The 15,548-nt window shown below is 44.1% G+C and overlaps 1 protein-coding gene across 1 annotated transcript; it reads right to left on the bottom strand.

Moving 5' to 3' along the window:
* Window positions 1-1,433: 1,433 nt before the first annotated feature.
* On the bottom strand, window positions 1,434-15,533 carry ERP27 (endoplasmic reticulum protein 27; the record flags this gene model as incomplete). Its single annotated transcript, XM_009872655.1, has 5 exons — window positions 1,434-1,475; window positions 2,167-2,364; window positions 8,807-8,932; window positions 11,907-12,020; window positions 15,390-15,533. Coding segments are annotated over 5 exons (624 nt in total), but the record flags the coding sequence as incomplete, so codon positions are not given.
* Window positions 15,534-15,548: the final 15 nt, after the last annotated feature.

The following is a 15,548-nucleotide window of genomic DNA, read 5'->3' on the forward strand; positions in this document are numbered from 1 at the left end:
AGGAGAAGGGAGGTAAGTCCATCTGTATGGGAGACAGAGCCTTAGGAAGATAAAAGACATCAGTCTGATGCACATGGAAGAGGCAAGAGCTAACACAGGTCTGGAATCTGCCTCTCTATTGTACTGAGAGCATCCCTTCTGTGGCCTTCATGGTATCTAGCAGTTACTTTGCAAACCTTCCAGCTCCTGAATTCTGCCTCTGTAGTGGGGAGCTGTGTTTGCCTCATCCACAAGAACAACTTCTTTCTATTCCCAGTTCTTCACCTCAGGCTGAGGTTTATCAGCTCCATGCCTCTTATGCTCCCTGTCCTAAGCCAAGTTCTTCAAGCCTTGAGAGACGATGCAGTCACTGCTTGACAGGAGCATCCATACTTCATGCCAAAGGATGCTGAGCCAAGTATGAGGCAAGCCTACTGCATGCATCTAGTACAGCAGAACACAGATGGCTCATACACCTCTCCTGCAAAGTCTTCATTCCCTGTAAGCCAGCACTGGGACCTCTGAGGGATGTCTGAGGTCAATACACAGGTATTAGGCTTTCCTTCTAATGCAGTGTAGAGACATCTCCTATCTTGCAATACAACTTTCTACTGCCCTTCTGCCATAGCTCCCATTCCTCTTAGCCTCAGTTTGCATCTTAAGCTCATTCATTTTTGCTGCACCAGCTTAGACTTGCTGTATCCAGTGCTGTTCTGATCCCAGAACTTCATATAAATCTCTCATCCCGGTGGAAATACCGTTGACGATGGGTCCAGTTCCATGGGGAATGACAACAAATCTGCAACAAATAGCAACAAATCTGATTGGCTAGGCATTGCAGGCTTGGTTAAATTCAGAGAAAGAAGATTTTTAAACTTACTTGCTCAAAAATGCACAGGCTTTGTCCTTAACTGAAAGACATGGGAAGCGGGAAATCACATATTTGCATAAAAATTCAGGCTATTCATTTTCTGCTTTATTTAGTAAAATCAAAGGAAAAGTTAATGTGATGTCTAGCAACCAATCTGTTTCTAGTATCAGGAGAGGTTTATAGTGGATCCCAGCACAGAAGCTAAAGCAAAAAGAATGAGGGAAACAGGTCTCTGGGAACTACAAGCTTTCTCTCTGATATTGTCATTTTGCTATATCAATTACCCTTTGCTCCAACAGAGGTGGTATGGTAGGACACAGTGTGGGGCAATATCAGAGCTCCTGGAGTACTGAGAAAAGAGACCTGAACCCAACAAATGAAAAGGGAAAAGAGATTCTAGAGTAGATTCCTAGAGAGATTCCAGACAGTATATATGTACATAGCATGGCAATGGGAATCCATGACTGACTCGGCCCCTTAATCCTATTATTCCAGGAATTTCTGAGCTGAAGGTCTTGGTGAACTCTTCATATCCCAGACACAGAGGTCTCTAGGCACAGTCATCGTGCTGGCTGAGAAAGCATCAGAGTTCCTCATTGAGGGTCTTCTCAGGTTTGTCTTCTTTCTAAAACACATTAGATGCATGAAATCAGTTTTCACATTGGGCAGTTTCTCAGCATAGTGATAAAAGGAAACAAATCAATTTAAATGCCTCCCCCTGCTGTATATGCCATTGCTCTGCCTATACCATTTCAATTGCACAACACAACATACAAACCCTCTGTGATATAGGAAGATGAGTTTCAACAACAACAAAAAAAGAACTAATGCTGAATGAATGTGGAGGTTAAACTGTCTCTGTCCCAGCAGAGACCTCTGGTAGAGTCACTGTACTCTGTTCTGTGGCCTTCCTGAAAGATTTACTTCCTACACATTCCACTAGTTCTTTGATCCTCTCTTACATGCTGCCGTCCACCATCCCCATTCTCAGTGTCCAAAAGCACCCTTTATTCCATCTCCCCAGATGCTCTTCCCAGAAAACAGATCCTTCACTGAGACCTTCATACAGGTGCAGAGGTCAGTAAAGTCTTCTTGCTGCTGGAAGATGTCAATGAAGGCTCTGCACATCCATCTCTCCTCTGCTTTATATCCAATGCTTTTCTGATAGTCAGGTATAAATAAAGATGAAAGAGGAGGTGACAGAGTTTGGGAGGAGTTCAAGGAACTGAAGTAATTTTCTTCAAGAGCCTTGTGAGAGACAGCGTTGCCCTAGAATGTCTTATCTTTCCATAGACTGTACAGGAGTCCCCCTTTACCTTCTGTATTCTTTGTAAGAAACGATTACAGAAATCCTGTACACGTTCAACAGAGACTTCATCCAGAGTCAACACATCCTGTTCCTCATCTGGTGTGTGGAATATAGCCAGAGCTGGCAGCTGGGACTTCTTCAGTTTGAAGAATGACACTAGTCGTTCATTGCTCTTCAGATTGCTGTCTACCAGGATAAAGAGAATCTGTGACGGAAATAAGAGAAGAAACATGAGCAAAACAGAAAGTGTGCGAGAGAACAGATCCCCAAAGAGTGATCATATGAAGATTAATAGTGATATTTTTGTAAAGAGTTAGAGAAAACCTACCATACACTGTTAGGACAACTTTTTTCTCTGTCACTATCTAACTGCCCCATGCAGTGCATTTTTCTGCATTTTATCAAGTCCAGACTAACACTACCAAACCAAACGTCTTCTTTCACCTTCTTTAAAGAAACATGTACAGTTTGGCAGAAAAGTAGTCTCCACTTCAATTCTCTTAATAGATGAGGAAACAAGGTGTCTTTTATCTTAGTGGCACATGTGAAAGAAGCTGATTCCTCTACTTGCGTGGCATTCAGATAACATGCTCGCATCCATGCAAAATCCAGAGTGGCAGAACAAAAAGTTGTTCTGGTGTGTGGAAAATCAATCTCAATTGCAAGAACATTAGAGTGAAGTACCGGGCAGTGGGAACCTGCGAGGATAGGAACATGAGAGCACCAAACACAAAGGACATATTTAAGTGAGCTGCAGTAAACAGAAATGAAGATACAATCACTTGGGAAAGAGCTGCTGGCAAAGCTACAATGTCCACACAGCTTAGCTCCGTGGAGGGTTGTTCAGACCTGGGGAGAGAAGCTCAACAAAGAATAAGCCAGGATGAGAATGACCTATGGTTTCCTGGGCTCCTGAATAGTCTTGGAGAGCAAGATCAAGCCAAGCATTAGGATTCTGCCAGGATAAATCAATAGTATGTATATATCAGAATTGGTGACAAACTCCATGATTTTATTTTAAAAGTAAGTTTCATCTGAGATCTTAGGGGTGCAGTAGGAATTGGTACAAATATAAAATTCTGGAATCTGAAAGATTATCAATAAAATATACAGCTATCTAAAAAGTCCTTGTTATCTGTTAATACTAAATACAAACATTATGTATTAACTCTATAAAAGAAAAAAAATACAGCAACCGAACAATTTAATCAGTGACCTGATTAAATAGAAACCCTTGCCAGGTGATATCCAAGTCAATGAACCAAATATCCAGTTAACATGCACCATTTTATCTTTTCTTTATGCCGTGCAGTCTACTGGGCCTAGCATATTCAATGTACCTATGGACTTACACAAGAAAAAAAAAGAAGAGTTTTAAAAAAATGAAAGTAATGCAATGTGAAGATGATGTGCCCTATTCCCAGGCTGTGATTCATGTTTTTCTTTCTTTTCAATCAAGAACGCTCAAGTCAGTTCAAAACTATTTTCTTCGCTGAAAATAAACTTAGTAAATCTCAAATTCTTTATTAAATTTATGTCCTATTAAAAAACCCCAAATATATCTGGAAACTTTCCTAGGCAACAGCCTATGGGAAGGACGGATACTTAAGACTGGTGTAAGTTAATCACTATGCAGTTAATCACTATGATACAGAAGCAGGAACAACACTTTCACTGGATATGTAATATTTACCACTTGCAACTTCTCTTCCAAAAGTCAGCTGTGTCCCAATGGCAACAAGCTAGTAAGCAGAACTTCTCAAGAGTGCTAAATTCATCCTTTTGCAGGATAAAACACCAAGCTAGCGAAGAGTCACAAATCTAAGGGTCACAGGTCTAAGGACCTGATCTAAAAGGACAGTGGACCAATGCAATTGCTGTACTTTGGCATCCTGTAACTCTGTGAGCCAAATGAAAGTCATTGGAGAGTTACAGGGTGCCAAAGTACAGCAAAAGTTTCCCAACACCTCTTATATTCCAAAAATACAGGAGAGATGACAATTGAATTTGTCCCCTGTCACTCGAAAAAAAACACCTTAATGCCTATCCCTTGTGTTTCAGAATAACACATTCCTGGTAGGGGAATGAATCTCCCTTCAGCAAAAGGACAGGCCACGTACCCCACACTGGATGTGCTCCAGGGGTGCTGCCAATGCCTGTGTGGCCTCAAAGTCACAGTTGTGAGGAAATCTGTAAGGTGCATTGATGCTGAGGCTGCAAGCACTGGAAGCCTGGTCTCCTCTGCAGCTGGAAACCAAGCAGCTTTCTCAATGGGGACATTTCCATGACAGATGCCACCTCATAGAACTGGCTTTTTCTCACGATGAATTTATTTCATTCAGAGATTGCCAGCCAGCTCTAATTATACAGAATGAATGTAGTGACCATAGGAAATTACACTGACCATGAGACAAGATTCACTTTGCCTCACTTCTGCCATCTGTATCTTAGACTTGACTTGGCCAGTCATCTGGGTAACCTCCGCAATAAAATGCGATAGGCATTTTATTCCACTTATTTTAGAAGGAAAGGAAGGACATGCTTGTCCTTCTCTACCAGTGCTGAAAGAACCTAAAGCCTTTGTTCATACAGTCCACCAAAGCTATAATTCATGAAAGCAAATCTCACTTATGATGCCAACTCTCACGACACTGCTAGAAATGAGCTAGTTCCATGCCAAACAGTAATTTGCTATTTCACACTATCCTGTACAATAGCTGGCTTTTCACTCTGAAATAATTTCCATAAAATTGTTTCATTTTGTAGAAATCTTCTTGCCTGTGTTCAGAGGTCTGCTGCTACAGGCAGCGAAGGATATCCTGCATGGATGAGGAAGTCCTGACACAAATTTTCCCCTCCACAATGGTATTATCCGTGCACTGTCACCTGCAAGAAGCTCCTTTGGAAAATTTTGTGCACTGGTGCTGTCTTGATGTCTTGGCAACTTGATTCCTAGCCCAGTGCTTTTAGAACATCGAGTTCTTGGTAAATACTAAGATACAGAACGATGTTATTGCCCAGAGAACTAAAGTTAATTGAAAATAGTACTCTAATGGTCGAAATCAGTTTGACGTTACTTAGTTTTTCCTCTAACAAACACAAACAGGAAGGATGACCAAGCCTAGTATCCAGTGTTTTATTTTGAACTTCAAGGAGCTGCAACCTTCATTCTTTGAGGAGACTGTATAAGTAAAAAGATGAAAGTCTGAAGTTTGAGTAATTTCTTACATAGCTTACATAGTACATCAAAGCAAAATGAAAAAATTAGTTATGAATCTAAAAAAAAGCAAGCTATAAAACCAACTTTACTGCAGATATTGGTTAAGCAACATAGACAATCCATATGTACATTCTCCCTTGTTTATGGTTAAAAGAGGAATCTCTAAATATTATCTTTCGCAGCTCTGGAGTCATCAATGTCTGAGAAGAAAAATAAAAAGCCTATGAATGACCATCTGCAAGAGAAAGGGCACCATCCTTTCATTTCCATGGCAGAAAAGACTCTTGGGATTTTCTCAGAACTCATTTCTAAATGGACCTGCATATAAATAAAAAGGGACTTTGCAAACATCTCTACCGAAATAATTTTGACATTGTAAAATAGTTATATCAGTTGCAGGTAAAAGCTGCTTCTGTTATTCCCAATATTACCTTACTGAAACTTCTGCAAACACCCATCAGGTTCACCTGCTGTAATTGTCATTTTACACTCAGATACTGTGGTAAGAAAACTGAAGATGCTTATGCTAGTTTGGCTCAGCAATAAAAGCTCTGACATTTCCTTTCCAGTAGAAAGCCTGGAGTCTTGGCAGGACATTCTCAAATAAGCACATATTTGATTGCAGTGGGATCCTTCCAAGAAGGCTGGTGGATTCACTTCTGCAGCTGTGACGCTCTGAGCTCTGTCTGTTCACTGTTACCCACCCACAATTGTTTCTCAAAGTCTGCTAGAAAAGTACCATATTTCTTCTTATTCTGTCAGCTCTTGCTGACATTTGCACTTCCCTCTCTGGCATTTTATAACCCCCAGGCTCAACAATAAAACCTAGAGGAATCTAGACTGCCTTCAGACACTCCCTGCTGCTCAGGGTGCAGTTCAGGCTGTTTTCAAACCCCAGTAATCACTGTAGAGCCTCATGGAACCTCCAGCTGAAAATCTCAGCTTTCTCTCAGGAAAGAGAGAAAAGATCATAAACCAGAGGTGAAGAGACCATAATCCAGGAATTGGCAGATGAATCACTTATTTGTGATCCATTAACGGTTGGTCTCAATGATCTTAAGGGTCTTTTCCAACCTAGATGATTCTATGCTCTTCTTCACTCTTTGGGGTCAGCCACTCAGCAGTAACAGTTCCTCTTCATGTCTCCATCAATCCAAGCAACAAATTTCCCTTCTCGCTCCAGCTGGTGACAGCAATGACAAGGACTCCTCTTCCCTCAGAACATAGCAGAGATGTGTGAAGGGATCGGTACCCTTTCTGCTGATTGGGAACCCTCTCAAGGCTCTGCTTGTGTTCTGCTCTTGCTCGTAGAGAAGTTGCAACATGCACCGAGTCTCCCTACTCTCTTTTGGCTCTCTGCAGCCATTGTAAAGTGATTTACATCTGGATAATTGCTGGATGCAGTGGCACGTGCTCACAGAGAGCCCAAACACCTCTTCACTCCACAGGAATATACTCCTTGCTCGAACCACTGACAGCACTAACCCCACAGAACAAACAATCCTTTCACCACCAGCCCACAGGCTATGAATTACTCACTGGTAATCCTAAATAAAATTCAAGAATCTTACATTTATTCACAGACAATCTGTGAGCTGCAAAAAGGATAAATCTACTCAATGCTTTACTTGTTTTGAAGTAAATCTGAGATAATTTGGTAATCCTGACAACAGACAATCCCACTTAGGAAAAACAGGCAGCAGAGATTTCCACAGTATTCTGCCGTGGCTGCTTCTGGTACTCAAACTAATTCATGTTTTTCTACGTGTCAGAGCAATGGAGACAAACCAAAGTGGGCATACCACTCTGCTTACTCCTTAGTATACAGATCTAAGACCCAAAAAGCAGGATCCTATCTCCCTCTTACTGCTTTGTAAGAGGGTCAGTCCAAATAACAATTTACTCCTTACAGTGCCACTCCTTTGGGGAAAACAACTTACTAGTCCCTTCATCCATGTGTCCTGTGGTACCACTGCAGTAAAGCAGAAATAATTAGTCAAATCCCACATATTTAATCTCCATATTTTACTCTGGCAAACTTCTAGATTGATTTGGTGGGAAACTTGACTCTAAGAATTAAAAAAACTTAGATTTGGCTTGCCGACAATTCATAAATTATCTGGACTTCAGTATAACATTTTATCCAATGTTTTGTGAAGTATTTCTAGGAAAATTGTTCACATTTGCTTACACGTGCATGTCACATGAAGAGAAAACTGGCTGTAGCCACACCAGCAAAGGATAATGATGTTAAACAGCAATGCCCTGGGGGGAGACCAGAATCAGACTCTGCTGCTTATGGAGGACAGGGATAATGGTGTCACTATAACACACACCTCACACGAAAAAGTGGGAATTTTTCAGATAAGTGACTTTTCTTTTATCCCTATGTACTCATCAAGGCAAAACACTTTTGACCATTTGACTTTTATTTCTGGTTTCTGTCTAGGACAGATGGCAAGGTCCAAAGCAGTCCTGTCATAAATGAATTTCAAGATTTCTGAGGGTGTACAGTTCTAAAGTGACTCCTCTATTTGAAAATGATTATTTTAATCTGACCCTTCAGTACCATAAACAGATGCATGCAGATGTCCTTGTTCTTAAATCCTAACTCTTCCCAGCTCCACTCTCCTCCCAGGAAGATCTCTTCCACTGCCTCTCAGCTTCGTTTTCTCTGTTACTGTGGCCCTCTGCCTCCTCCTATCACTGTTCTCCCTTGCTCCAAATGCCTTCCTATTGCTCCCAACCCTCCTTTGCTTGCTAGTTCCTTCCTCTGTTCCCTGAACACAAATTCCCCTGTAACCCAGCTGCTGGCAGAAAATCATCCACGGGGAAATTTACTATAGGGGGAGCTCTGCCAACAGAGGGGTGTGAACCAGGTGAAATTTCTCTGGAAGATCCCATTTATTCCATCATCTTAGTGCGGGAAATCCGACAAACGCATTTGCAACTCCTTTAAAATAGCTATTTCCCCAGGATCCAATCAGAAGGCTAAGGGTTAAGAAGCACTGCAACATTAATTGCTGTCTGGTCACTTATATAATGGTCCTTGGCATCTTGCAGGCTGTATATACAAAATCATCTCTTACACCAGTGGAATGCAGCCATTGATGGACTGAAGTGCAGCAGCTGTTCGTCATCTCCCAGTGCAAGGGAACAAAACTGAACAGAAGCAAGGAAGTACGTAATGTCCCACTGAGGGAGCAGAGGAGCAGGATACAGAGGATATTTTCCCCACGAGGAGGCAAAGTAGCAAAAGGTGAACAGATCCAGCCCCTCCACTTAATTACCCAGCTAATCCTCTTTTCCTGACACTTGACTTTTGCTCCCCTAATGCACAGAGAAGATTATGCTCTCCTCATCCATGGAAGAAATCACTGGTCTCCCTTTTTTTTCCCTAATGGTTCCCCTTCCTCTCCAGTCTTACCTTCCCCTTGAAGAGCTCCGCTGCCGCCCGGTATCTGCGCATTCGCTCAGGGTGCTTTGGGGACATCTTGTCTGCGATCAGGAGGAGGTTAAACTGGAGCGAATTCTGCATCACACCTATTGCTGTCTGCCGAAAACAGGGCCACCACAGAGAAACACACACAGACAAGGCGATTGAGAACATTCAATCCGCATTGGGTGCAGAGCCAGAGTGATACCAGTCCTCATGCCTCAGCTAAGTTTTGTCTGCAAATCAGCCTCACAAGCAGGACAGCTTTCTTTGAAGCAGGGAGATCCAATCTGGGTTCTTTGTGGATGTACTTAACCTCCTGGCTTTGCTTATTCTCCAGACGAGAATCTAAAGACCATAGGGTTCGTCAATGGCCTCAGGTTAGTCAGTGACTAGGAAGGGGGACTGCCTGGATGCAGCAAGCTGAAGTCTAGAGGGGCAAGGAAGTGGAGAGGGAAGGCCAGCAAAGACTGAACATCAGTGCGCTGAATCACTGTTGTCCAACACCTGGCCAAAATGGGAGCAAGAAAGTGGGAAGGATTTGTGGTGTCACAGTTGATGTCTCCCTCTATCTTTTTTCTTTAGTGTGAGGCTGTGCATAGGATGCGTATGAGTCTAGAGTTTCATTAGCCTCAGGGCCTGAGCATTCCAGAGTGCTGAGGGTTAAAATTGCCTCTGCAGCCCCACAGTGGGAGAAGTCCTGGAGCCAGCTGTCCTTCATACACTGAGCAAGGGCCAGGTGGGCAGCACACACTGGTCCTCTGTGAGGAGACAGGGCTGGCACTGCCCAAGGAGCTGCTGCACCATCTCCGGGCACTCACTCATCATCTCATTTCTCCTTCTGCACGCTTCCTGCTGCCTCGCCCTCAAACTAAACAGCAGCCTGGCCAGACCTGCTCCCTCCCCCGTGCCACCAAAACCACGGAGGTGCAGACTGTGCAGCTCCCCTACAGCAGCAGAAGTAAGTTTCCACACGCTCCCGGAGCAATAAGGAAGAGGTCAGGGAGTGCATGCTGGCAAGGGCTGTGCACCGCAAAGCATCAAGTTTTTGGCAGACAGGACTCTGCCACTAACCTAATATTTATCAGACATTTTGTATCCCTTCACTTCCCTTGCCAGTGTGCAGATGGAGCAGGGGAGAGTAGAGGCGATGCAATCCAAGGCTGGAGAGCATTAGAAGGTCTCATGGGAGAGGTCAGGGATAAAGGTGAGGGTGGAGTTGGCCAGCACCAGGGGCCATGACAAAGCCAGGCTGAGAGCAGGCAGGGCTGGAGTAGCAGTTCCTTCAGCACCTCCACACAAAGGTGTGCCTTTCCACTCAACCTTGTGCTTGCAGAGCTCATCACCATGGCCAAGTCACATCTGACTCTCCTGGAAAGGCACAGAGCAAGCATTGCGTAAAAATGCCTGAAGTATGTGGGAGAAACAGTAAGGGCCCCAGGATGGGGAGGGAAACTCTTGGCAGCACTGGGTGTGATCTGCCTGACCCCAGCCTCTGCTGACCCGCAGCATTCTTGCATGTAAACAGCATATGCACTGGGAATAAATATTTACAAAAAACCAAGCTACTTAGCAGAGCTGGGAGGGCTTTGGGCTGGAGACTGCAGGAGGCACTTTTAATTGCCGCACCTTGACTGGACTCCAGAGTGACTGGAAAAAAACCTGAAACAACAGATGTGCTGCCAGTCAGGGTGAAGGGGACCAGCTGAACAGCTCAGGACCTCTCTGTCAGGCAGACAGCCTGCATGCCATACAGGATGCCAGGGAGTGAGAGCCCAAAGCATCAGCAGAAACACATGAAGAAAGAGCCATGATCTAATGAATTACCAAATGATGCAGTGGGGGCTCCAAGGGTTCAGTCGCCTGGGCAACTATAAAGATAACAAGAACATCCCCACTGACATGACTTGGGTATTCTCAAAGGGCTGTGAGGACAGTGGACAGGATATAGATTTTCTGTCCCCAGAAATATTTTATTATTTTGAAATGCATTTTTCACATACCTTATCAAGATGAAAAAAACAAACCCAGGGGTTTTTTGTTGGTGGTGGTTTGGGGATTTTTTTTTTAGGAAAAAAAGTCAGAACTCCTACAGTATTCTATTCTGGAAACAAAATGTTGCATTTCTAAAACAAAATGCTCTCTCTACTGGCAGGCTGCACCTGAAAAGGGGAATGTGTCAGCCCTCTTAGCTGATCCTTGACATCAGCTTAAAAGGTATAGCTTTGAAACAGGTTGGGCCATTCTCCTTCGATTAAACTGAGCCTGGTCAGGACTGTTGTAGCTATTCCAAAATCCACAAAAGACCTCTATCAGCAATGGTAGTCTCAGCCTTGCAGCCATTAGGGCTTCTAAGATCTATTGACTCAACAGCAATGAGTCCAGTGAATTACTGAGATTTAAGAGGAGGCTAAATCCTTTGTCACCCTTTCTAGCAGGGAGGAGCACTGGGACCCTGCCACTGCCAGTCAGAAGAGTGAGCTAATGATGGCCAACATGAAAACATTCTATGTCTGAGTTTTTGTTGTTGTTGAACTGTTGAATTCTGGAGGGGATAGAACAAATTTTGCTTGGGAATTTTCCAGCTGTCTCCTGAATATGCTTTCAAATAGCCAGGCTTACATCAAGCCCTATAAGCTGGGTAATGAAGAAAAGCCTGCCTTCTGGGAGGAGGTCACTCAAGTTTCCATGGTTCTCAAGGCTTCTCAACCAAGAAAAGGAGATCTTGGCTGAGCAGGGTCTGCAGGCATGGCAGAATATGGTGAATGCCCATGGGAGGAAGAAGCACTGCCAGCAGGAGTGGTAAGAAATGGAGCTCTCTGCCAACTAACATCCCAAATCCAGTGGAAAGCTATAGGAACCACCACCATGCCTTCCTTCCTCTCCCCAGCCCACTTGCATCCTCCAGCACAGCATCTGCTTCCAGTCTCTGTATGTAGGAACAGCAAAGAGCTGCATGACTTCCCCAATCCCACACACACCATTGCCACAACCCTCACGCACATCTGGGTGTGCAAACTCTTGGGCCAGAGAATGCTCATGAAAGGGAGTCCAAGCGGTAGGGTGAGGGCTGCGGGGAGCTGGTAATTACCACAGGGTTGTATTCTGTCACCATGCGGAGCTCGTTCATCCGAATAAAATGAGTGATCTTGTCGGCATCAACATCTTTGCTGTTTACAACCAGGTCCCTCCGGTCATTGTCTACCTAAAGACATGCAGAGACATTTACCATCACAGCTGTCCTCTCCTCTCAGCAGCCCCTCCAGAGCCACTGATGGCACTCACCCACAGAGACACCCAGCCCCTGGGACACTGCTATCCCCACTATATGATCCTCACTTCTGGAGGTCCAGAACCTACAGAGACCAGTCTGCACTTTGAGATAAGGATCTTCCACCCTCCTTAGTCTCCCAAGGACAAGGCAAACTCACGACATGACAGAAATCACTGAGGACTCCACACACCCCCACAGTATCAGCTCTTGATGCACTGGAGACAGGGAGGATTAGGTGATAAACTATTCCAGGCATGGTGGGGAGAAATCATTAAATAGCCTAATTCCTCACATCGATTTTGGCTTTATGTTCCTTTTCTAAATCTTCATCTGCTTATTCTTTTTTCTTCTACAAGTAATAAACATTGGCATGGGTCTGTATAGATTTCCTGGAAACATTATGCAAGCAGGAAATCTCTCCAATAAAAAGAGGATTTTTTTTCCAGTACAGCAGAAAAAAAAAATAAATCCAAGCCCGGCACATTCTAGCTTTAGAGAAAAATCCATCTTGCCACACATCTCCCTACACTCCACCCCCCTCCAACCCAAACAATATGAATTTATTGAAGTTTTTGTAACTTGATAAACAGGAAAAAAAAAAAAGCAGTCAATCACTGAATGATATTCAAACCACTTGAAGCAACAGCATTGAGTTGAGCCACAGGGATGCTGGGCTCTGACATGCAATAGGATCAAAGTTTGGGATTTGAAGGCCTCTGATACGCATGTTGAATGAGGTTCTTGGGGCTGAGGAAAGGACCACATGCACTGCCCAGGTTTTATTCTCTGCATCTGTACGACCTCTGAAAGGGCTTGTGTTAGTTTTTCCAGTGGTGTGCAGACATCTAAAGCCCTTTTTGCTGTTCTGTGGTCATCAGCAAGGTCTTTCATCTGGTAGGGGGTCACAGCACCCTGTCTGGCAACCTAAACTGGTGCTTTTCAGACTGCAGGGCCTGGTTCCTCTCACAGATCTTCCCCTTGCATAAAATGAAAGGGCAGCTCTACTCAAGTAAATGAGACCAGTGGAACACCTGGGCGAGTGAGATCAGACAGGCCTCAGGAACCAATCTAAAGTGCCCTGGACTCCACAAAAACTCTTCTCTTGACTTGGAAACACCTGATTTCAATTCTGGGAAAATAACATCTTAACTCCATGGTCAACAGTTACGATTTAAATAAAATAAGGCTGAAAAGCAGCCTGCATCTAATAGTTGAAGCTCTAGTCAAATCTTATCATTCCATATAATTAATTTGCTAGCATCTGTTAATTATGTTCTTTTTAAGTCTATCAGGCCCGATTCCTCACTCGAATAAATTAGTTTCCCTCCACTGTATGCAAAGACTTCACCACTTGACATCAGCCCCTCCCACTACCGTAATTATGGTTTAAACTTCTAAGCATTATGTGTTTCATACTCTGAAAAAGCAAAGAAAAAAGGAGTTTATGCCTCTGATTCACTGCTATCCTGATCACACATCTTTGTATTCTTCAAATGAGTATTTGATTCCAAGTTCCTGTCTCAGTTATTTTTTCTTTTCCTTTTTATCTCTAACCCCTTAATCCTACACAGTATTCAGCACAGAATAAAAGGAAAAATAATGTGTCTGAATAACTTAAGAAAAACTGACAATTAGACAAGTGAATTGTCAACCACATTAGAACCCAACTAGTGTATTTTCTTCTTGGTTGTTGGTGGGGTTTTTTCCAATTAAACAAGAGTTCAGCTGCAAAAACTGGACTGTGAACAAAGAATATTCAATATCATCCAAATTCCAACCATCCAGACACTTTCTTTTATCAAACATCCTCCCTATGCAGTCATCCTCACTATCTGCCACAGCAAAAAAAAAAACAAAGGATCTTTTCAATATTTTTGGAAGAAAACCACCATGACTAAGAAGCAAAACTGAGATGGGTGTTGCTTCAAATTGCAACATGTGCAACATAGCAAATAAAAGGTTAATTAAAAGGATCTGCCTACCTATCGCTTGCTCTTAGATCATTCTCTATGAATTATTTGGATTACGCCAGTGGTAAACACACTGCAGGAAATTATGAGGAAAAAAAGGGAACAAACTGGCTTTGTCCAGTCTTTGCACAACCCAGATCTAGAACTTGGCCAAGCTGTCACATTTACAATGTGTGTGTGTGTGTCTGTGTGTCCTGCTTCCATCTGCTTAGAGCTCTGTTGACACAACACTTCATGGGATTTTAGGACATCTTGTGCTACCCAAGGCCACTCTCCTCCTCAGATACCCCTATCTCTCCAGTTTTCAAGTGCCCCACTTGTGTGAGAAGGGGCAACACAAGGAAGTGGACATAACCAGTAGAATAATTGCTCTAAGCCTTTGTTGGTACACTTGAAGCAGGTACATGGCCCTTCCCAGTATCTCCTCCTTAAATTTCAGCAAACATAGCTTCAAATTCAGTGCAGCACCAGCACTTCAAGCTGGAGCCAACAAATATTTGATCTTGCACAGTATTGATCCCTAAGAAGCTGCAAAGTGACATTTTTCATGGGCCCATGCCCAAAGCATATTTAGGGAATAACTCTGCAAAGTACAGTGTAGGAGACAGAATAGAGTGGGATTTCTTTTGGTGGCAGAGCATCGGTAACAGCAGAGACCCGGTCTGGATCTGGTTCCAGTCACGGTGGAGAAGTTGTGCAGCCACGGAGACAGCTGTGCCTGCCTAAAGTGACACTTGGCAAGATTTGATATCAAGCCTGCTGTATTGAACCTTTGTAACACGGCCTCTAGATGCTTTTCATGTGTCTCAGGAGCCTTTCCAAAACCATGCAAACCCTATCGAAGCGAGCTCCAGGCAAGTCGCTCAGAAACACAGACCTCATTCTTTGCAAAGCACTGGGTGCTGGACCAAATCCATAGGGCAAACACTTAAAATGGAGCATCTCGTCATGTGTAATAAATGCTGCACGTCGCAGTGATGGGCAAGTGAAAAACAAAAGACCTCTTTGGGGCAGGCAGCTCTCCAGATGTGCTTTTAGGTGGGCAGGCAGGCTGGCAATGACAAGCCTTTATTTGGCTTGCTCTAAGGTGAGATGACCAGCTTCAAATCTTCTTTATCACTGCTACCTGGAGATGTCACTCCTGTTCAGTGACCGCGGGCAGTTTTTGAGCCCTCGCCCTACAGCCCCTCTCACCAAAACCAGCCGGGAGGGGAACTCCTAAAGCTGAGGGTTCATTCTGTAGCTAACAGCCCTTTCCCCAGGAGGGAGCCACTCGGGGGCAGCTTCACGGTTCCCTAGCGGGCCCCCGCCCCTCCCCCGCCCCACGCACCCTGCGGAAGAGCCGGACGGTGTTGGCCGCCACGCCGTAGTGCGACAAGACCGCGGAGCTGGTGCTGAGACCGAAGGGCACCTCTGGGATCCGGCCGGCCGCCAGGCGAAACCGGGACGCTTCGGGGCTCTCCGGTTCCTGTGCAGGGAGAAGCAAGAG

The sequence above is a fragment of the Apaloderma vittatum genome, unplaced genomic scaffold (assembly GCF_000703405.1).
Source record: "Apaloderma vittatum isolate BGI_N311 unplaced genomic scaffold, ASM70340v1 scaffold20547, whole genome shotgun sequence".
In the NCBI taxonomy this organism is placed as follows: Eukaryota; Metazoa; Chordata; class Aves; order Trogoniformes; family Trogonidae; genus Apaloderma; species Apaloderma vittatum.